At 43.8% G+C, this 24,141-nt stretch overlaps 1 protein-coding gene across 2 annotated transcripts in view; it reads left to right on the plus strand.

Moving 5' to 3' along the window:
* The first annotated feature begins 10,631 nt into the window (after positions 1–10,631).
* PPM1L (protein phosphatase, Mg2+/Mn2+ dependent 1L) overlaps positions 10,632–24,141 on the plus strand; it is a 246,994-nt gene continuing 233,484 nt past the window's right edge. The window contains exon 1 of one of the 2 annotated variants that reach the window (XM_059686926.1): positions 10,632–11,798. In XM_059686926.1, the coding sequence (XP_059542909.1) occupies positions 11,400–11,798 (399 nt within the window). In that variant the 5' untranslated portion in view covers positions 10,632–11,399. The remainder of the gene's footprint in view (positions 11,799–24,141) is intronic. The other variant, XM_059686927.1, reaches the window with a different exon arrangement.

Consider the following 24,141-nt stretch of genomic DNA (forward strand, 5'->3'; position numbering starts at 1 on the left):
TTGGGAAAAAAAATGATAAAGAATAGTATTTGTTTAATGCCACAGCATAGTTTTAGGATGTGAATGAAATGTAAAGTACCATGAGAGGAACTTTAGAATGAGAAACCATATAGTCAAACAGACTAAGTAGGCCAGTGCCAATGATTATTTTGATGTTTCCTTTTGCTGTCACATGAAGGAAACAAGCAGCAGCTAAGGATACATGTTCTATCGGGATTCTCTACAGGAAGAAAAAGAAATGTAGGTGCTTCAAGCAGACAGGTATTTAATACGGGGAATTAGGTAATTACAAAAGCATTGTAAGTCTCTGACTAGCTGAAATCAAGGGGCTGTCACTAGGCAGCTTGCCCCACTTCCACAAAGCTCGAGGCTACAAAGGAGGACCTGGGGCCAGACACTCCAACATTCAGCTTACCAGAGCTTGACTATTGAGCAGAAGAGCTATAGCTTCTGCTTTCTAAACCTCACACCAGGTCATGTCATCAGTAGAACCTAAATTACATCCAAAATTCCAGCTGCAAAGAATTCTGGGAAAGGTGGTTTTTATTCTTCCATTTCCCATGATTGGGAGGATGTTTAGAAGGTGGTAGAGATGACTATTGAGGTCCAATAGACAATTCCCAGGACACTTTTTTTTTTTTTTTTTTAGCAGAAAAGAGTCTTGCCAGTCTGTTGTTAAACACAGGCACATAAAAACTTTAATATACACATAAGGTGTATATCTACAAAATAAACTATATTAAAAACAAAAGTAATAACTATTCAAAACTCATCACTTTCTAATTATTTTACTACATTTTAATATTATTTATGTTCTTAAAGTTATTCAAATCAATGGAATCTCTATGATTGAAATACTATATAATATTGTGCTACGATCAACTCCAACTTCATATTCATTCATATAGCTTCAAATCAGCCATGGTGGGAGTATTTATACTACAGAAATTGACAAACAATATAGACCTGGGTCACTTCCCATCCCCAACCCTACAGAGCAAGTGGTTAAACATTTACCATCACTATTTAAAAATATTAGAAGAGTTGTGCAATAAGGAGAAAAATAAGGTAATTAATACATTTTCAGGCAGTTAGAATAGGAAGGTTAAAACTGGAATGATGATTCATGACCAAGGAAAACATTGGGAAGTAGGAAATAACCGGTAGATAATTAAAATTAAATGAAATACATATTTTTTAACTGGTTGGGATCTATCATTTGGAATCTTAGAAATTATGGTATTTAATTTCAGTACTTAGGCTATCTGGTCAATCTCTGGGAATTCCAGGGCCACACATGGTCCAAAGAATGTTCTCTAGGGGTCAGTGATGATTGAAACCCTTTTAAATTATGATACCATTTGGGAAATATTTGTGGAAGTGTAACAGCTTTGGAGGCAAGGATGTGTGCTTTGAATAGATGGAGAGAAGTGGGGGGCCTTTTAAAGAGTCCCTCAGCAGCACAGGTATGGCTGGAGACAAGGGATTGACCAGCTACTTTATAAGAAATGCAGGAGTAAACTAAGGGTGTGGCCACAGTATAAGAAGTTATAGGCAACTTAGACTCGGGTAGCAATGAATAAATGTTGGAGACTACTGAGGCAGCCTAAGAGCCAGGAAAGAGGAACTCCAAGTGCCACGCAAATGCAATGTGTCCTACTTTTACCTCTATATAATCTCAGATCATGTGATTATTTTGTCATAACAATCTTTACCTGAAGTATCTCATCAGGAATCAAACCTCAAATTATATCCCGTGTGACTGAAAGGCTTATCAAGCATTCCACCAAACAGAGTAAAAACAGAAGGGTTTTGTGAATAATCTTATATTCAAAGTACTCAGACTTCCTAATTTAGTCTTTCTACTAGTTCCCCCAACATAAAACAAATGTCTTCAACATAAATAATTTAGGGAACACAGGATAACCAAAGGGACTCCAAATTATTCTCAGGGTGCTCAGAGAAGTCATTAGAAGAATTTGGGTATAAGAATGGGACATAACCATTAGTCTACTTTGGTATACTACAACTAGACATCAAGTGTGGGTTAACTCCAGCTTCTCAAGGACCCTGTTCTTACTGTTCTGCCAGACTACCAACCAGAGTTAGTTGTGATTTTGAGGCTGACACAAAAAATTTTTTTCTTTTTTAAATCGCTCTAAAGAAAAAATATCACTACCTCCTATAGGGAGAGAAACAAAATTTTATCTTTCCACCTATGCTATTTCTTGTTAGCATCAGAGTATTCAACTATTCACAGTGCTTCATATTATGAATTAGAATGTTGATATGTGTTAAATTAGGATAAAGCAACTTAGGTAATGCTTTAGATTAACATTGTAATTTAGGAAGCTTGCTTGAAGATTATCAGAGAAAAACCTAGGGAAATTAGATGAAAGATTCCTAGGATAAGTATGGTTTCTATAAACAGAGTTGGTGCAATGGCATAAAAATTTTATTCTGAAAACAAGTATTCTTGATATAGCTCTGTAATTAATATAAAAACTTGAATTATAAGAAAAGGACCTTGTACTTTTGGAGTCCAGTAAAATAAAAATCATATTGCACCCTAACATGATTAGTATTTGCCAAATTAGTTCTCCATTTGATAGAACATGTGGGATATTAAAGTAAGTCTAGATTGGTACACTATTATACTTATGTAAAATGAATTAATTTTCTTAGATTAACTGCTAAGATTAATTTTCACTTTAAGGGCATTTAAAACACAAGATTTATTATTCAATTTTACATCTAGAAAGGTTTATGAGAAGCACTGCAGATTTAATATAGTTCAATAGTCATGCTCATGATTAACCATTTAGCAAAAAAATCAAATACCCTAAAATTTATAGTAATGGTCTCTCTCTCTCTCTCTTTTTATTTTTTTAAAGAAAACAAAACAAAACAGGAACAAACATAAAAACAGTTTTACACTGGCGCGCGCCACATTTACACCACAAAATACCAACAAATCAGTTTCAATTGTGCAGAGATACAGAACAAGTACCTGAACAGAGGCAGTAGAAAACTGCCTAGGAACGCTTCTCTTCTACCTTTTTTACAAGGCCAGATTCGAACCCTTAGCCAGTCCGAGTTTTGACTTCCCTCTGGAAGTCCCAGAGACGGTGAATACCATCTAGAAGCCATTCCTCCAGATACAGGACAAGTCCCTTAGAGATCCTTGATAACCTAGATCAGTAATCCATTCATCTAATCCTTCAATAGAATAAGAGGCTAGATGAAACCACTCAATGTCCTCCGAGAGGATTTCAGCAAAACAACAAAATCAACAGACTTAACCCATTGGACTCACAAATACATTGGACTCACAAACAAGAACCAAAACCAAAAAAGGCTCACAAACAAATCCAAAGCCAAAAAGGCTCACAAACAAAATCCAAAATCCAAAAGGCTCACAAACAAAACCAAGAAAACCAAGACCAGAAGTACCCTCTGATGTCTCAGGGGTACCAAGGAAGGAGAAGTTATGGCTGCGTCCAGCCCTTCTCGCAATCCACCACCAGTGACCGGTCCCAAGACTCACCTCTAGAGGATTTCTCAGGTGACTCAGATGAAAATTTTTTGGGGACAGGCCAACGTCTCCTGTCCGCTAGCTGGATCCAAAGGGCAGTTCTCCAGGGCTCTGGAACTTCTCAGGGTGCGCACCCCCTAGAGACCCCTCAGTCTCCACAAATTTTCTCAGGGGAGGTTCGGCCTCCCTTTGCGTCTGAAACAGCACCCCTAGGGGGCTGCATCTCACTGGGACAAGGCCTCTAAATGTTGTAAAGTACCCCGCAATCACAGAAGGACGCCTCAAGAAGTTGAATTAAAGAGTCACATTTATTGTAATCCGGGACTATGAGGGGGCATCTTGCTCTCTCAAATCTCATAGTCGTAATGGTCTCTTATAATAAGGAATTTTGATCACACTTTGGAAGTATATATAGGAGCAATGTATTTTCAAAAACCATTTGGCCATAAATTGTGAAGTTAAACATTTTTATTCCCAACTATCCAGTAATTTCACTCCTACAGATATACTTTAGAGAAACTTTTGCATAGATATACTAAGATAGTAAAAAAACTTCATGAAATCATCCTATCTAATAATAGACAAACATGGCATTTAACCATACCTCTGCTGGGTTTTCCATTGGCTAATCAGCAGGATATGCAAATTAACTGCCAACAAAGATGGCGGCCGGCAGCCACGCAGCTGAAGCGAACATGAGGCTTCCTTGCTCCAGTGATGGAGGAAACCAAGGTTCCCCGCCTGCCGTGGCCCAGCTCTGAGCTCCGGAAGCAACGATGTTTCAATTATAGAAGCTAAACAAACCCCAGATACCTGCTTTTAGCCAGCCACAGCCTCAGAGCTGGAGCGAGCAGGACAGCAACAATGTTTCAATTATAGAAGCCAAACAAACCCCAGATACCTGCTTTCAGCCAGCAGCGCCCTCAGAGCTGGAGCCAGGCCTCAGAGCTGGAGCCGGCTCTCAGCTCCAGTGACAGCTATAGAAGGTAAATAAATCCCAGAATAAAAAAAAAAAAGAGGCTGGGAGCTTCAGTCGCCCGCCAGCCTGAAAACGGCCCTCAGCCCCTCACCCAGACTGGCCAGGCACCCCAGTGGGGATCCCCACCCTGAAGGGGGTGTGACCAGCTGCAAACAGCCATCAGCTCATCATCCAGGCTGGCCAGGCACCCAAGTGGGACCCCCACCCTGATCTGGGACATCCTTCAGTGCAAACCAGCCGGCCCCCACCCGTGCACCAGGCCTCTATCCTATATAGTAAAAGGGTAATATGCAAACTGACCCTAACAGCAGAAAGACTGGGAATGACTGGTCACTATGACACACACTGACCACCAGGGGGCAGACGCTCAATGCAGGAGCTGCCCTCTGGTGGTCAGTGGCGCTCTCACGGGGGGCTGGGGGGGGGAGCTCTTCTCAGCCACAAGCCAGGCTTATGGCTGCCAGTACAGTGGTAGTGGTGGGAGCCTCTCCTGCCTCCTCAGCAGCACTAAGGATGTCTGACTGCAGCTTAGGTCTGCTCCTCGCTGGCAAATGGACATCCTCCGAGGGCTGCCGGGCTGCCCGAGGGATGTCTGATTGCCAGCTTAGGCCCAATCCCCCGGGGAACAGGCCTAAGCCAGCAAGTGGTCACCCCCGAGGGGTCCCAGACTGCGAGAGGGCACAGGCCGGGCTGAGGGACCCCCCTACCCCCGAGTGCACAAATTTTTGTGCACCGGGCCTCTAGTTGATTATAATAGCAAAACACTGGCTTAATCTCCATAGAAGAAAGATTAACACATAAATTATGGAACAGGGATACAGTGGAATATTATATAGCAGTGAAGAGGATTGAATTACATGAAACAACATGGAAATATCTAGAAATATTTCACTCAATATAATATCAATTAAAAAAAAAGTACCAGAAGACTATATACTGTAAGACAACTATTTTTTTAAATATATTTTTATTGATTTCAGAGAGGAAGGGAGAGGGAGAGAGAGATAGAAACATCAATGATGAGAGAGAATCATTGATTGGCTGCCTCCTGCATGCCCCCAAATGGGGATCGATCCCACAACCTGGCATGTGCCCTTGACTGGAATAGAACCTGGGACTCTTCAGTCCTCAGGCTGACGCTCTATCCCCTGAGCCAAACCAGCTAGGGCAAGACAACCTTTTTATAAAGCTCAAAACCAAGCAAAACTAAAAGACTATATCACTTAGTGATGTAGACATATGATGACCTTATTTTTTTAAAGATAAGAAAAGATAAAACATAAAATGCAGGATAGTGGCTCCCTATGGAGTATAGGCAGGGAGGTGGGGTGGGAAAAGAATCCCTAGGCTGGTACAAAAATTAGTCACAATCCAGTTTTTAGGTTGGATAGTGGGTTCATGAGTATAATACTTAGGGTTGTGCTTCCTAAAAATACTTTCATACACTCTTTGGTATGTATAGTTTATTTTTTGTCTTTCTTTGACTAATTTATTTCACTTGTATGTATAGTTTAAAAGGTTATACACACATAAGGTGTATATCTACAAAATATTAGTAAAAGAGTCATACTCAATACTCAGTACATATTTATAAGCAGAGGCCTGGTGCATGAAATTGGTGCACTGGTGGGGTGTGTGTGAGTTTGTGTGTGTCCCTTAGCCCGGCCTGTGTCCTCTCACAGTCCGGGAGCCCTCAGGGGGTGTCCGACTGACGCAGGGAGCGGGCCTAAGCCATTAGTCAGACATCCTTAGTGCTGCCGCGGAGGTGGGAGAGGCTCCTACCACCACGTCTGCTTTCGCCAGTCGTGAGCCTGGCTTCTGGCTGAGTGGAGCTCCCCCTGTGAGAGCACACTGACTGACCACCAGGGGGTAGCTCCTGCATTGAGTATCTGCCCCCTTGTGGTCAGTGTGCATCTTAGCGACCGGTTGTTCCATCGTTTGGTCGATTTTCAAATTAGCCTTTTATTATATAGGATGTCAGGACAATTTAATAATACAAATCAAAATGGGAAATTTTAGAAGACAGAACCTACACAGAACCTAGAGACAGAAGAACTTCGCTGGAGAGAACATGGCAAAAGATCCTGGACAGAAACTGGCAACAGAACCTAGAGACAGAACCTAGCGAGAGAACATGGCAAAAGATCCTGGACAGAAACTGGCAACAGAACCTAGAGACAGAACTTAGCGAGAGAACATGGCAAAAGATCCTGGACTGAACCTGACTATAGAACATGGCAAGAGAACCTGACTAGAACCTGGTGACTGAACCTGGCTGGAGAACGTGGACAGAACCTGGCTGGAGAACCTGAGCAGAACCTCTCTGGAGATCCAGACCAGAACTTGGCTGGAGATCCTGGCTAGGCTGCTGATCAACTGAACACTGTCTCCGTGTCCTTCCTTCTTCGCCGACTCCGTCTACGCCTTTGGGAACCCCTGGACCTGCTGGGGTTGGACCCCGGCAGAGTCCTCCCGTGATCCCTCCCTGGCTGGCCACCCTCCCGTGTCCCTCCCCGACCCTGATCATGCACCGGTGGGGTCCCTTGGCCTGGCCTGCATGCTCTCACAATCCAGGACCCCTCGGGGGATGTCGGAGAGCCACAGGCCAGGCCAAGGGACCCAACTGGTGCATGAATTCGTGCACCAGGCTTCTAGTGTTATATAAGACTCAAGAGACTCTCTTTACTGGCTTGATTGAAGTGGCTGAAGAATCCCACATGGCATGGCAGCCTCTAGGCATTGAGAGCAGCCTCCAATTAATATCCAGCAAGAAGCCAGGGTCCTCAACACTACAACCACAAGAAAAGGAATTCTTCCAAGAATCTGAGGAATTTTAGAAGTAGATTCTTATCCAGTCAGGCCTCCAGAAATGAATGTAGAAGAGCTGAAACTTTGATTACAGATTATGGCACCCTAAGAAGAATATCTAGTTGAGCAATGCCTGAAGTCTTGACTCATAATAACTGTGAAATAATAAATATGTCTTAGTGTAAAAAAAAAAAAGGGAAAATTTTAAAATGTGCAGAGAATTTCTGTGTCTAAAAGGCTCATTTAAAATCCAGGGGTTTTTATTTACATTCATCATTAAGAAGCTCTGCTGATAAGTCACTTTACATTAGATTTTTACAACTTTGTAATAAATGGCAAAACCAAAAATGAAATGAGGACATTGCGGAACAACATCATACTCGAAACAACATCGCTCCCTTGTCTCCCTCTGTTTGATTTGTAATCAAACTCTGTTCTAAAGATTTCTTAAACCCAAAAGCTATAATTCTGAAAGTTTCTTCAGAGAATTTATTATTTTTAAAAGCTATTTTTAATGTTCTTTATATACGTGCAAAGCTGACATGAGTTAATTGCATAGTTGAAATGGTAATTACCTGGTAACTATCACTATTATTCGTAGCTCATGAAAACCTAGGATTGCAATTAGCTCTGTTCATTATCATGTCATTTGTAATGGTAAAATATTTGCATAATGTATATTGTATGACACTCTTTTCTTCCCTGTGAAATTCAGATAATATTTTAATTTAGCAACAAATCTTTTAGGCTTTTATGTAGAGATTAAGGAAAGTTACCTTACACTTGTTTTCTGCCACACAAGTATTCATAGTGCTTGTCCCAAAGACTAAAGTCTTTGTGGAATAAGAACTTGTGTATTCTTTTTGAGGTTTATGTAACAGATTTACTAAAATGTTACTAAAGAAGTATAAAAATTAGACTAATCATCTCAGTATCAGCAGGCAATCAATGTATATTAAAGTATTGAATTGGTGGTCAGAACTGAGCTTGAATTCCCAACTTCTTATTTGCTGAACTGTGATATTCATTTAACATCTTTGTGCCCTACTACCCTCATATTTATAAACAGAGATAATAGCTCCTCTAGTCTCCTCACAGGCTTGTTATGAGAATGGAAACATATATGAAAAACCTTTATAACCTCAAGGAATATGCAAATGTTTTTCACTAGAGGAAGGTCTTTTTTATTTCTCAAATATATTAAAATTCACAGTAAACTATATCAAAAAGTTTTTTAGGTATCTATAAATTACTATGTAGATGACATGTATTTCTTAATAGAAATAAGAAAATGCTGATAGGGTCTGCTTGAAAAATCATTCTACTGATTTTCACATGAAGAAACAGATGTAAATATCAAAGACTATATCCACAGACTCCTTAGAATATTTAGATTTTTGGGGGGAAGTCAAGCCCTCCTTTTCCTATTTATAGTTCAATAGTCATGCTCATGATTAACCATTTAGCAAAAAAACAAATATTACTAAAATTTTTGTGTGGTCTTTTCTTTATTTAGGTATTGTGGAAACAGAAATCATGCCTCTCATTACTATCTGCTGTTATCATCAAAAAAGTAATGCTATGGACAGGCTGGATTGTCCTGTAGGTTTGGAATTATTCTATTCCAGGGCTTAGTTTGACTTGCAGTTCTGGTATCTTGATCTGGTATATTGCTCTTGCTGTAGACAAACAGGTCCATGTACAGAGAGGCTGTACAAAAGCCATTTGCTAACTTACAGTAAAAAATACTGGAAACTCATCCTCATAATAACATTAGTGTATTACCTTTGCTTTATAGTTCCCAAAGGCTTTTGAACCCAATATCTCATTTTTGAACCTCATAACTTATGAATTTGGGAGAGAATTACATTACCTAATTTATTTCTAAACTGTTTATTTACCAGGTGCAAAATACCGGAAAGTATAAAGCAGAACAGGTGACCATGTCGCAGTTGTCAGAAATAACACACTGTTAACAGTTTTCCATATTTCCATCCTGTTTTTTTCCTATGCATGTTTATGTAATTGAGATCATATTGTACATGCCGTTTAAATGTCAACGTTTTTCATTTTTTTCTGGTTATGATGGCAATCTATGCCTTTCGTAAAAACTTTGAAAAAGTTGTAGAACACAGACAAAAGTCCAAGCAGAAAAAAAAAACAAAACTGCAGTTAACCACCACGAACATTTTGGTGTATTTCCTTCCAGTATTTTATTCCTTCTTCTTCTTTTTTAAACGCAGTGGGGCTCATACCAAGGCAGGAGTGCTTGGGCGGCCTCCACCGTCCAGCCGGGCGATGGGAACTGCAGATCAGCACTCCTCTTCCTGGACAGGGGTAGCGAGGGGGACTATTTTCCCTTCACGCTCACCCGTCTCCGTATTCTAAGCGGGTTTGTCCATAGTTCTCTTCTTTCCCCCACATCTTCAAGGCCACTGACACCTGCCCGTATTTCAACAAGTGATCCCGACGGCGTCTGGAAGCCCGTCCTCTCCGCGGTCTTTCACTTCTGCTCGTTGAAGGACTCCCGCCCCCACTTCACCTTCTGCGGAGACAGCGGAGGTGGCAGGAGCTTCACAGGGGCCTCCAAACCCAAACGGCGGTCAGAGCCCTCGCCCCGCGGCAGGGTCGGGGGACCGCGGTGTCTCCCCGGGAAGGGTTGTGATTAAGGAGGGTCTTCGCGGCTAAGTCTCCGTTCTAGGGACGAGCGGCCAGCGCATCTTCGCCTCTCCCGAGGTTGTCATCAGAGTGCATTTCCTTGGGGCTCCGACTCTTCACATCCTACTGTTCTCGGGGGGCTCTTCTTTAAAGCTCACGGATCGCTCTTTGCCTCTCAGGGATCCTGGAAAGCCTCTGTCACCGAACCCCAAGGTCCGATCCCCTCCGCTTCGCTTTGCGAGCCCGGAGAAGTGCGTCCCTTCTCGCTTGCCTTACGCCCGGCGAGGCGGGGACCGCACTATTGTGCCGCCTGCCGGAGGGGGGGACGCTCACGTGCGGCTCTCCACTTTCCAGCCGGCTGCAGGGGCTCCCGAGATACCCACGTTCAGACCACCAGGCCCAGGATTACATTGTCCTGGGAGCCCGCGCGGAAGGGAGGAACGGCCGTACACTGAGCTAGGCGGCGGGCGCACCCCTTTGCTCCCCCTCGATTCGCCTGGACCGCACGGGGCTGCAAGCGCGCCAGCCGCCGCCGAGCTTCCTCAGCCTTTGACAGCTCGGCCCGAGCACCTCGCGGCCCGGAGTCCCCGCTCCAGGGGCGGGGCGGGGCGCGCGCGTGCGGAGAGGGGCGGGGCGAGCGGGAGGCGGGAGGTCGGGAGGGGGCGCGCGAGCGGAGCCGAGCTGGGAGGTGCTGGGAGAGGCTGGCAGAGCCGGCCGGCCGCCTGCGTCTCCGCGCCGTTAGAGCTGCGTCGCTGGGCTCCGCGTACCCCCACCTCTGCTCAGGCTCCCGCAAAACTTTTATTCTCTTGGGCCCCCCGGGGTGTCTGAAGGAATCGGAGCACTCGGCCGGCTCTGTGCTCCCCTGCAGCGCCGGCCCCAGAGGGGACCTGCATCCCTCGCCCGCCGGGCTCTCGCGCCCCGCGCCTCCTCACCTGCTGATCGCACCCCGGAGCGGAGAGGGTGCACCCGAGGAGGGGCCGCGCGGGCGCCTGCGCCCCCGAACTCTCCCGCCTACCGAGGCAGACCTGCCCGGCGCAACTTTAACTTGATTCCTTGCGCCCAGCTCGGGCACCAGCTGCTGCTGCTGCTGCTGCTGCCTTCGCCGCAGCCGCCTTCTCGGCCGCCGCCGCCTCACAAAGGCGCGCAGGGAGGGGAGGCGGCGCGGGCGGCGAGCACTGGCGTCGGTGCGCTGGGCGCGGGCCGCCGGGTCGCCGAGGCCGGGAGACAAAAGGGAAACTGCCTCTGTTGGCCGTGCCGGGTCGGAGTAGGGTGCCTCCTGCCTGGCTCCGCGGTCCTCCTTCCCCGGCCATCGGCTGCTGCTCCGCCTCCCGCCCGGCGGACCGTCCCCGCAGTGCTCCGGGACCCGCAAGCCTTCGGGGCGCGCGTCGCTGCCGGCGGTTCGGGCTCTAGCGATAATAAATGATAGAGGATACAATGACTTTGCTGTCTCTGCTGGGTCGCATCATGCGCTACTTCTTGCTGAGACCCGAGACGCTCTTCCTGCTGTGCATCAGCTTGGCGCTGTGGAGTTACTTCTTCCACACGGACGAGGTGAAGACCATCGTCAAGTCCAGCCGGGACGCCGTGAAGATGGTGAAGGGCAAGGTCGCAGAGATCATGCAGAACGATCGGCTCGGGGGGCTCGACGTCTTGGAGGCCGAGTTTTCCAAGACCTGGGAGTTCAAGAGCCACAACGTGGCGGTGTATTCCATCCAGGGCCGGAGAGACCACATGGAGGACCGATTCGAAGTTCTGACGGACCTAGCCAACAAGACGCACCCGTCCATCTTCGGGATCTTCGACGGGCACGGGGGCGAGGTAGGAGTTTTCTGGGGCTGTGTGTGTGTGTGTGTGTGTGTGTGTGTGTGTGTGTGCAAATGACAGGACGTGGTGTGCTGGGGGGTGGGGGTGGGGGTCGAGGGAGGGAGAGGACTTGGGTGCGAGGGGTGTGGTGATGACCAGGTACCAGGTTGGATCAAGCCACTAGTTCCAAGTTGCCAAAAACATGTTCGGACTCAGACTTCTTGGGACTGAGGGTCCATTTTGGAAGAGGGAGGGTCATCCTTGGCTTATATGGTGCCTCATCATTTGTGATGTTTCTCAAGGCCAGCCCCCAGCAAATGACTGTGCAAGGTTTGCGGGGAGAGTTAATGGTTTTCTACAGTGAACTTTGGCCTGGGGTCTGTCTCAGCGCCTCTGTTCTAGGGTTGGAGACCGAGGAAGGCACAAAGAAGGAAGAAAATCTCTTTGATCCTCATTAGGGAAAAGAGACACAAAATGCAGAGCCGAGTCAGTGAGGGCTCAGTGAGGATGAAGGAAGAAGCTGCGACTCCTTCCCATCGCCTTCGCCTTGAGGAGGGACCCTAGGGACATCCCCGCGCTTCTTGCCAACTCCATTAACTTTGCAAATGCAGTCGGGCTAGTTGACAGCAGCGCCTCGCTGGCCGCCTGTGTCTAGCTGGTTCTGCAGCCGGGGACCGGAGATGCCCCTGGCCTTTGCAGAGGTGGCGATGCCAGGTCTCGCCCCTGCGCCCTGGTCGAAGTGGGGCGCGGACGGCTCCCAGCTTCTCAAAGCCTTTATCTGGGGGTTCATGTGATGAGGTTAGAAGGCCGGTTGAGGTCCCTCGCCCTCTTTTCTGCGGCACCCTGATTGCGCGCTGGGGCTCAGATTTCCTGGAGGTCCGGGGAGGATTGGCTCTGGTCCTCGGGCATGGGCCCAGTAGAAATGAGTGGCAAATGTGACTCCAAAGAGCACCGGGCCAGCCGCCCCATCTCTTTCAATTTGGCAGTTTATAACAGTTTCATTGTTGCGTTCTCCCTCTCCCTCTCCCTCTCTCTCTCCCTCTCCCTCTCCCTCTCCCTCTCCCTCTCCCTCTCCCTCTCCCTCTCCCTCTCCCTCTCCCTCTCCCTCTCCCTCTCCTCTCCCTCTCCCTCTCTCTCTCTTTTTTTTTTGGCAGCATACTTTCTCCCTTATGTCCTCCCTACCTTCTTCCCACCCCTTCTTCATCATTTCCCCCCTCTCCTCACACCCCATGCTCCCATCCAACTTCGCCCCAACTCTCTTCTTAGCCCTTCTGATCTGCGGGTGGGCTGTAGGGGATGTCACTCTCTTTCAATCTTTGCTTGTCCTTTGGCATTTGTTTTGGGTGAATATTGAGAAAGCTTCCAATTAGTGATCTTATCTGCATTCTATCTCTGATATAAAGTCACTTCACCTCCCACTCTGCTAATCTGTCCATGATACTGTATCTTACCTGCATTGTAGAAGCAGGTTTGCCAGGAATGGCAAACTTAGTTGGGAAATTTATTTGGTAGAGCTGAAATCAGTTTTTGCTCTTTCCCATTCACCCTAGCCCTTTCTATGTTCTGCCTTTCAAAATGCAGGTTTCTCATTGGTGGTAAATTTGAGCCTCCTGTGTAGTGTGGGTTCCTTTCCTCTGGGTCACAGGGTGGGGGAAAGATGTGAAGTTAATTGGAAGAGATGCTGTGTTCTTGGGTGGTAAAAGCATATCTGAATGACATGGTTGCCAATATGATAACTGATACGACGTTTTCTTGCCTTGAGTCAGAATGTTTATATTTTCATTTTGTGTTCTAGACTGTGATAAGTCTTTTAATAAAGCTTATATTTCTTAAACATTTTTATAATTAAGTTGTTGGCAGATGATATAATCTGTTCCTGGTCTTAGAAAGCACCGCTTTATTTTTAATTTAGAGGTCTGTATGTAATGTTAATGTTGTGAAACTTCGGCTTTGGCTGGTCTGGTGTGCTCTGTTGGCATGTTTTATTCTGCATGTGTAAGTGAATGCTATTTTACATTTTCTTTTCAAACCAGTTAGGGCTAAATTGATATTTTAAAACATGAAAACTGCAGACCCAAATTGGTTGAGAAATTTTCAGTACTGTCTTCTGGTAAATGTGTCACCCAGAGACGGGACTAGATAAGTGCTTTTATTTAACCAGAACTATTTTACATGTACAGGGCTTTTCATTAAATTTTTAAATAATAGAGGAAAAGTGAGTATCATTAGCAAAATTATGAAATGCTTTTTATTTTGCCTTACATTAAAAAGCCTGCTCTTTGTAACATAATCAGTATTGTCACATTTTTAGGTAATTTCTCTCTTGCTTTTTCTTTCTTTCAAAGAAAATCCCACCATCTGCTTCTTACCTTTTGTGTTGTTTAGCTCCTTTAACATTCACCAGAGGAGGGTGCTACTGTTTGATTTTGGTAGAAATGATAGTTATCTTTTTTCAGAGAAGAGAAAGCTTTTTCTGAGCTCTCTGTTACTTATATATATGCTGTCTGTAGAGTGCTACAGAAGGTAACCGAGGAGGCTAATTTTATTTCCAATAATTCATACTAATAAGATAGGCTATAAAAAACCCACCAGGGCCCATCTATAAATGGTAGTGCTTTTTAGATCCAGAAAGGACCTACGCCACATTGTGTGTTCAGTTCATCCCATTTTTAGATGAGATGTTTGTTGATGGCTGAAGTTGTGACCTTCCTAAGGCTACATGGCTAGTTCAAGGCCTTCAGTTTGGTGATTTTTAAAAAAAATATATTTTATTGATTTTTCACAGAGAGGAAGGGAGAGGGATAGAGAGTTAGAAACATCGATGAGAGAGAAACATTGATCAGCTGCCTCTTGCATGCCCCCTGCTGGGGATGTGTCCGCAATCAAGGTACATGCCCTTGACCAGAATCGAACCCGGGACTCTTCAGCCTGCAGGCCGACGCTCTATCCACTGAGCCAAACCAGTTAGGGCAAGTTTGGTGATTTTTATATGAAACCACTGGACAGATTAGTTTGCATATTAACCCGGAAAGGCAGATAACACACTAGGGCAATGATGGTGAACCTTTTGAGCTCGGTGTGTCAGCATTTTGAAAAACCCTAACTTAACTCTGGTGCCGTGTCACATAATTTTTTGATATTTGCAACCATAGTAAAACAAAGACTTACATTTTTGATATTTATTTTATATATTTAAATGCCATTTAACGAAGAAAAATCAACCAAAAAAATGAGTTGGCGTGTCACCTCTGACACGCATGTCATAGGTTCGCCATCACTGCACTAGGGATACAAAGGTGAATGAGATGTGACTCTCATCCTCAAAAAGTTTCAGTGTAGTGTCAGAGACAGACCTGTATGCCAAACATTTCAGCTATGGTATACATGGGGTGATATGGAAACACTGAGGGGGGCATTTAAATCAGACTGGGAAGTGGGAGGCCTGGGAAAGAAAACCTTACTTCAACGTTGAAAACATGGGTTTTGGCTTGACATCTAGCTTTGAATCTCTGCTCTGCCTTATACTAGCTGTGACCTTGGGCAGGTTGCACTTTATCTGGGAGTTTTTTTTTTTTTTTTTTTTTTTTATCTGGGAGTTTTTAATTTGAAAAACAATAATAGTGCATGCAGACTGTACCCTCATCAATTGCATCATACACTGTCTAGGGGAATACCAATGGAGAGAAGGATATGGAAGAAGAAAACTTAGAGACCAAAAAAGACTGCAGTGTTAGGGCAACAACATCCAAGGAGAGAGGCTATACATGTGAAAACTACAATGCAGATTACTAGAAAGGTGTGTATGTTGGATATGGATCATTCATTAGGTATTCCCCAAACTCTATCTCTCTTTATTCTAACTTCTGGCGAACTGACTATTAAATCAGGATTCCCAGTATCCTAATATTGGGATAGCAATACCCTGGCTTCAGGTACAAATTTTCAGATTGGTTAAAAAGACTCTTCTCTATGATTAATTAATAAATTGGTACTCTTTTTTTTTGAATCATATATGAACATTTATTCCAATACTGCCAGCAGTGTGGGAGAGCAGCAGTAAATTGGTATTCTTATTTGTACTTCAGGCTCTTATGAGTTGGGTTAGCATGAGTTAGTTCTCGAGTCTATTCAGCTGTGTATTTTTGACAAACATATCTTTGGCTTTGTTATGTCAAGGACCAGACTCTGGATGGCCACGATTTCTAGATGGATGAAATCTTAAAGAGCCTTGTCTTGATGGTCCTATAGGCCAGCTTCCTCACTTGATGTCCTTGGGCCCTTGAGACATTCTAAACACCAATACTATGGGTAGATGGTTGATTACATGTGTGTATATGTGTGTGTGTGTGTGTGTGTGTGTGTGTGTGTATGTGTATGTGTGTCTAAAGCTATGGCAGTGATTGTTTTGCTGTATTAGAAAGATTAAAACAACAAAGGTTAAAAAATAGCTCAGGTTGTATCAAGTGATGTGGGAAGTTTATTTTAAAAATTAAAACATAATGTTTACCTATGAACATTTTTGTGTGCTTACTTATAATTTTTATCCACAGGCAAAGGTGGGTTTTGTTTTATTTTCATATTATCTGAAGAAATATCACCAATTCTTTGAAGCAGCTTTGTCAGTGTTCATGGCTGGAACCTATCTAGAACAACAGGTTGTTATGTATTCTATATGCTTATAGGCATTACTATATTGAAGGTCACATATTATTATATCATACATTTGACAAACAGCTTGGCCAGTGGTTAAGCTTAGAGTCTCATCAGAGAGAAACTGTACTTCAGATGCTTGTCAGGGGCTACAGTCTTAGGGCTCAGCACTTCTCAGGAGCTCAGAAGAGAAACAGCTTACGAAGGGTTGCCTGAAGGAACTAAAAAGTCTAATTCTTTAGATCAGTGGTTCTTAACTTTTCTGGAGTCATGCTTCTCTTTGAGGATGTTGTGAAACTACAGACATATCCCCCAGAGAAAAAGGGACATGTGCATCAAGTTTTGTTTATAATTTCAAAGATAAGTGGATGCATGAAGCCTCTGGATTTTTGGTTAGTCTAGATACAATAAAATCTGTTTTTGATAAATCTAGACCTGCAGGGAGCTGTCTACTTGGACTCCTTGGCTCAATTGCCTTCCTCTCCATCACTTGCAAATACTGATTTGTGTGCTGGCTAGTGAGGGTTGTTATGACGGGTGGTCTTCCAAAGCTGTCCGACAAATCAGCTGCAAGGATCTTGTTGGAGACTTTTTTGTTAGGTTATATGTTCTCTTTATGCGGACCAAGGGAGAGATAGTTCTCTGATAGCTTTTTGTTTTTATCCGAAGGATGCCAAATCATATACCTGATTGGATTGTTTTGTGTTTGTTGGCTGCTTGCAGTGTTAGAACCAAACCTCTGGCCTGCCTCTAGCAAATGTGCAGAATTGTACTGGAAACATTCATTTGGTGCGTGAACTTCACTCCCAGGACAGCTTATCTTCCTACATTTGGCTTTCCTTTGTCCTGTTTCTGTCTTTCTCGTCTTACATATGTCATTTTATCTTGCTCTGGTATATGTATTTGTGTAAGCTTCATTGGATCCTTTCTGAAATAAGATATGATTCTGAATAAATAAATTATGAGTTGCACAATGAATGATCTGCTTTACAGACATTACAGCTGCTGCTGGTAAATGTTGGGCTCCCATATTACTGACAAACAAGAGGCCTATGGATTTAGTGTGGACACATGCCTTATGGTTTAAGAGAACATTCGCATTATTTTGGTTTAAAATGGCACATTAGCCCTGGTTGGGTGGCTCAGTCGGTTGGAGCATCGTCCATACACCAACAGGTTGTAGCTTTGATTCCCAGTCAGGGCACATCCCAGGTTGTAGGTTCAATACCAGGTCGGGGCAGGATGTGTTTCTCACATTGACCTACCTGCCTTCCCTCCTTCCCTCCCTCCCTCCCTCCCTCCCTCCCTCCCTCCCTCCCTCCCTCCCTCCCTCCCTCCCTCCCTCCCTCTTTCCCTCCCTCCATCCGTGTGTGTGTGTCTCTCTCTCTTTCTCCCTTCCTCTCTCTCTAAGATGAATAATAATAATAAAAACTTCAGGTGAGGATTAAAAAAAGGCACATTAGCATTTCTGACAAAAAAAGCGGGCACTTCCCTCTTTCCCCCCACCCTGAACCTCTTTGTAGGTGTAGGTGAATGTAGGATTCTGGCTGCTGACCTTGATGCGTCTTCTGAACAGATTGTTTAGAAATTCAGTTCAGTTAAACCAACATTTCCTGTATACTCTGCCATAGGTGGAAAACAATGGTACACTGTTGTGTTCTCTATGATACCCAAAGGTGAATCAGTGCATTCTCTGCCCTCCAGGAGTATTCTACCTACTGGGAAAGGTGAGCTTTTTAAAAATAGCAAAGCTTACCAGACCAAGCTGGACCACCTACAGGAGGGTAATCGCCTGACTCAGGGAGCTTCGGAAGTCTTGGATCATTTTTTAAAAGTATACATTTTTATTGATTTTAGAGCAGAAGGGAGAGGGAGAGAGAGTGATTAAAAAATTGGCTGCTTCCTGCAAGCCCCCTACTGGGGATTGAACCCGCAACCTGGGTATGTGCCCTGACTGGGAATCGAGCTGTGACTTCCTGGTTCATGGGTTGACGCTCAACCACTGAACCACATTGGCTGGGCAGTCTTGGATAATTTTGAAGAGGAACTGACATTTGGCAATATCCTAGCATTTCAATAGACAGAGACACATTTTAAGAGATTGGGTGGAGGGAGGATGAAAAGATGACATTACAGGTGGAAGGGCAGTGTGACAATGGTCTAGAGCAGTGTTGGTGAACCTATGACACGCGAACTCATTTTTTTGGTTTATTTTTCTTTGTTAAATGGCATTTAAATATATAAAATAAATATCAAAAATATAAATCTTTGTTTTACTATGGTTCCAAATATCAAAAAATTTCTATATGTGACACGGCATCAGAGTTAAGTTAGGGTTTTTCAAAATGCTGACAGGCCGAGCTCAAAGGTTCACCATCACTGGTCTAGAGCAGCGGTTCTCAACCTGTGGGTCGCGACCCCTTTGGAGTCTAAGGACCCTTTCACAGGGGTCGCCTAAATACATCCTGCATATCAGATATTTACATTACAATTCATAACAGTAGCAAAATTACAGTTATGAAGTAGCAACGAAAATAATTTTATGGTTGGGGGTCACCACAACATGAGGAGCTGTATTAAAGGGTTGCAGCATTAGGAAGGTTGAGAACCACTGGTCTAGAGGAAGTAAGATGCAGGCACAGTTGGAAGAAAGGCAGGTAACCCCATGTCATGTCCCAACCGCTGTCATTCTAGGAGCCCACTCATTATGTTTTTCCATATTTGAGGAGTACCCTCTGTATTTTGATATACTTAATATTGTTTTAGGTTGACTATTTTTAAGTGAAGTCTATTACTTAAAAAAGAAACTTCGTATCAGCACTATAGTGGAAAATCCATACAATGCAATTCTTGGCCTCCAACTCACTAGAAGCTGTCTCCATCTGGATGGAATAGAGTGATTCTGAAAAGATTCCTCTCCTAGTCTTTGGCTGCCTCTGTCTCCCTCCTTATGCATTTTATGCGTAGAAGGGCGGCTTTTAAAATTTAATTGTTGGCCATAATTTGAAGTAAGGCAGGCTGCTTGCTGTCTTCACAAATGGAAGGTAACTCTAATGTTGCCATTCCTTGAGGTACCCCAGTTTGGAACAGCTTTCCACTGTGACTCACATGACAGATGAGATTCCATGTATAATATACCTCCATGGGGAACCCAGAGTTATGGGCAGTTCCCAGTGTTCTCACAGAAGTCCCACCTCATTTCTAATGCAGGTAAATGAGACGACATTATAGGAATAAACCTGAGTTCTTTTTAGCTTATTTTAAAAAGTAAGTAATCCACAAGTTTTGGTACTCGAGCCATTATTGGTCACAAATTGTGACATTTACAATGACAAGATACACCAGTGTGCTGGGACCACAGTTGAGGATCCTGGCCTGGGTTTAGTGTACACACAGGTGATGCTCTGGAACTATTGTCAGCACTGATATTGAAAGCCACGCTGAGGAGCCTGGGCTGTAGGCTGGAGATGTTGGAGAATCATTGGATAGTTTTGAGCAGAGGAATGGCATATGATCCATGCTTCAGTAATCCTGTTCCCATAACCTACAGAGAAGATCAATGTGAATAAAGAAGATAGAAAGTGGGAGGGGGCGCAGGTAAATTGGTAAGGCTGGGCCAAAGTAGTGAAGATGAAACTCAGGGGTGTGGACCATTGCTGAGAGAGAGGGAGAGAATGAATTGGAGAGCTCTGATGTGGTAAGCCTGCTGTCAGGGCGGCACCATCAAAATGAATGAGGGCAGTTGGATGGAGGAGGAAATTTGGACAATAGTGAGTTTGGCTATACATTTGTTTCCTTTTTCCTTAGATTTACACATTTTCCGGGATTCATAAAATGTTTGTTGACCATTTGGTTGTTCAATTTGTAAAACATTATATCTGTCATACCTTATCTAAATGGACACATTTTAAAACAGAAAAATATACATTGTTTATAATATCTAATTATCCAAATAGTAAGACATTTCTTACTGTTTTACGTTGTTAAGTTTAGGTGTTGTTACAAAGTCTAGCTTTTCCAAGACTGAAAAAACAGCATGTTTTCATTCCTCTTCATTTCCCTGGCACTGATTTTAAAATAAAAAATATGTATATCATTCAGTCTCAGATCTAAATGGTCCTCTAGGTGGTCCCTAGGCTCTGTCCAATTTAAATAGAGGCAGATAATTCTTTAGGAACTCAGTTTTTTAATAAAGGGAATATTTTTATTTTGAGTGTTAATATTTGGAGCATTTGTTTTATTCTTAATTTCTGTTTTGATCTTTGTCTACTTAAGTAATATTTTTTGTGGTTTAACTTTTTTCACTATTTTAATAATTGTAGTTAATGAATATCAAAATAAATCCAGAGCAAGTTAAAATATTTTAAAATAAATTTTAAAATTATAAAAGTAATAAGACTACATGATAGATAGTATAAACCCCAAAATTAATCCAAATCTTATTATCCTGTGATATCCACTATTAAGATTTTGGTGTATTTCTTGCTTATATTTTTTATATGCATTTAAAAAAATATGTCTTTAGTGATTTGAGAGAGAGGGGAAGAGAGAGAGAAACATCGATTGCCGGGAGCCGGTCCATCCTTGCTGTTTCAAAGGACCTGGCATATATGGCATACTGTTCTTAATATGTTTGCTCACCTTCTTGGCACTGTGTTTTAACCAAGGTCACCTCTCCGAGAAAGGTTGAATCCCCAGGTAGGGATTTTCCCCTTAAGTTAGGGAGGGAATAAAACCCCTCAACTAAGTGCCAGGCGGGTAATTAATCCCTTTAACTATGAACAATCATGCTTAAACTACATAATCTTTTCTCCCTGGAATGGAGATAAGAAACGCCCTAACCTTTGTAATAGAGATTGATGGGATTGAGTCAACTGGTATAAATACAGATGTAACAAGACAGAAAGAGACAGAACTCAGAACACAGAATCAAGAACACAGGGGCTTGGAAGACTACAGAAATTGGCAAGAGAACCGGACTGAACCTGGCTGGAGAACCTACAGAACCTGGCAATAGAACCAGGCAAGAGAACCCAACCATGCTGATCAACTGAACGCTGCCTCCGTGTCCTTCCTTCTTCGCCGACTCCGTCCACACCTTTGGGGACCCCTGGACCCGCTGGGGTTGGACCCCGGCATCTGGCGCCCGAACAGGGACCCCTAGGTAAGCGCCCCACACTCGGGACGGATCGGACTCCACCGTAGGAAGAGGGTGGATAGTCTTTGCCGACTCCGTCCACACCTTTGGGAACCCCTGGAACAGGATTCCCTTAGGTAAGCCGCCCCATTGAGAACCTCCACACTCGGGACGGATCAGACTCCACCGTAGGAAGAGGGTGGATAGTCTTCGCCGACTCCGTCCACACCTTTGGGAATCCCTGGAAAAGGATTCCCCTAGGTAAGCCCCCCCCCCCCCCCCCCGCATTGAGAACCCCCACACTCGGGACGGATAGGACTCCACCAGGGTGCTATAGACCCCCCTATAGAGGATAAGTAGGGTAAGAAGGTGGATAGTACAGAACTTAGTTTGAGAAGATGTGCCATACTGCGTCTAAAAGAAAAAAGACTCTGTATTGATCTTTTAACATATGTGCTTGCTAGCAGAGGAATTAAGGTTACTCCCAGTCAGACAGAACGTTTTATACAAGAAGTATGTCCATGCTTTTCTGAGGAAGGAAAGGTAAATGTAATGGCATGGGAGAAGGTAGGCCCAAGGAGCCTTATCCTTAACCTCACTGCAACCTTTCTACCCTGGGAAAGTGCAGGATTGGCAAGCTCTCCCTGGGATGATAGATCAGGACTCAGGTAATAGCGGAAAGCGCCAATCCTATTCTTAAAATGGATATAAGAGAGCATTTCAGGTTTTTCTTTTTAATGCCTGCATTTAAAAAATAAAAAAGGGGGAATTTGCCGGGAGCCGGTCCATCCTTGCTGTTTCAAAGGACCTGGCATATATGGCATACTGTTCTTAATATGTTTGCTCACCTTCTTGGCACTGTGTTTTAACCAAGGTCACCTCTCCGAGAAAGGTTGAATCCCCAGGTAGGGATTTTCCCCTTAAGTTAGGGAGGGAATAAAACCCCTCAACTAAGTGCCAGGCGGGTAATTAATCCCTTTAACTATGAACAATCATGCTTAAACTACATAATCTTTTCTCCCTGGAATGGAGATAAGAAACGCCCTAACCTGTGTAATAGAGATTGATGGGATTGAGTCAACTGGTATAAATACAGATGTAACAAGACAGAAAGAGACAGAACTCAGAACACAGAATCAAGAACACAGGGGCTTGGAAGACTACAGAAATTGGCAAGAGAACCGGACTGAACCTGGCTGGAGAACCTACAGAACCTGGCAATAGAACCAGGCAAGAGAACCCAACCATGCTGATCAACTGAACGCTGCCTCCGTGTCCTTCCTTCTTCGCCGACTCCGTCCACACCTTTGGGGACCCCTGGACCTGCTGGGGTTGGACCCCGGCAATCGATCAGTTGCCATCCCTACAGGGATCAAACTGGAAATCTGGACATATCCAAGCTCCTACATTTGGTGTACTCCATCCCTGGGAACTGCTTTCAAGGAAGAAGCAAATGCAGTCCAGCAGGATGAGATTTTTCATCTAAAACTAATCTCATAGATAGGAGATGATAGAAATAGCAGTGGGGAAATGTTAGGGGCAAGAAAGGAATATTGGGGACTGGCTATGGTTGTGGGAAATATTGATGATGCTCTGTTAACCACGATTGCCTTGTGTTGGTTAAAGAAGGACATTCTGACCTGGCTGGGAGTTGTACACTCTCAGGACCTGGGAGTCAACCTTGGAATTTGGTCCATTCTCATGGAAAGATTAACACCCTTGGTTGCCCAAACAATGGAGTCCCACTTTAGCCTCCTACTTCCTCATGCCTATAATCCCTACCTCCCCATGCCTACAATCCAATTTCCTGTGTGATCTTTGTCCTACCCTATATAAGCAGCCAGCTTATGGGCCAGCAGAGCAGATTTTTGTGGATGACTTGCTGTTCTCCCATACTGCCGGCAGTATTGGAATAAACAGTCCTTTTCTGAAAACAAAACAAAACAAAACAACCCTCCCAAACACCCTCCCCCCCAAAAAATAGCCATTCGCAATAAACAATAATGATTTGTGTTTAAAAAAATATTTTTATTGATTTCAGAAGGAAGGGAGAAGGATAGACAGATAGAAACATCAAAGATGAGAGAGAGTCATTGATCGGTTGCTTCCTGCACCCCCCCACTGGGGATTGAGCCAGCAACCCAGGCACGTGCTCTTGGCCGGAATCAAACCTGGGACCCTTCAGTCCACAGGCCTATGCTCTATCCACTGAGCCAAACCGGCTAGGGCAGATTTGTGTTTTATTTTAAAGTAATAAAGGCTTGACTTTAGGAAAGTGTATGGGGTGAACATATCCTTGCATAATTTCTCTTCATCCAGAAGCACTGTTTTGTTTTTAGAAGACCAAATGTCTTACTACCAAATGATGGTTAATTTTAAACAGCAAAATATTATTTTTCTCATTTGTTTATAATACTGGAGTTGGTATGTTTAGTTTGAGCAGATGCTAGTCTTGTGTTTCCATTCCAGAAGGCTACTTAATACATTATTCTCTTAGTCAACCTTAAGTCAAGCCCAAGCTTTGGTGATGGCTAGTTAGAATCTGTTTTTAATATACATATTCAAAAGCAA

This window comes from Myotis daubentonii, chromosome 3 (genome assembly GCF_963259705.1).
Source record: "Myotis daubentonii chromosome 3, mMyoDau2.1, whole genome shotgun sequence".
Classification (NCBI taxonomy): Eukaryota; Metazoa; Chordata; class Mammalia; order Chiroptera; family Vespertilionidae; genus Myotis; species Myotis daubentonii.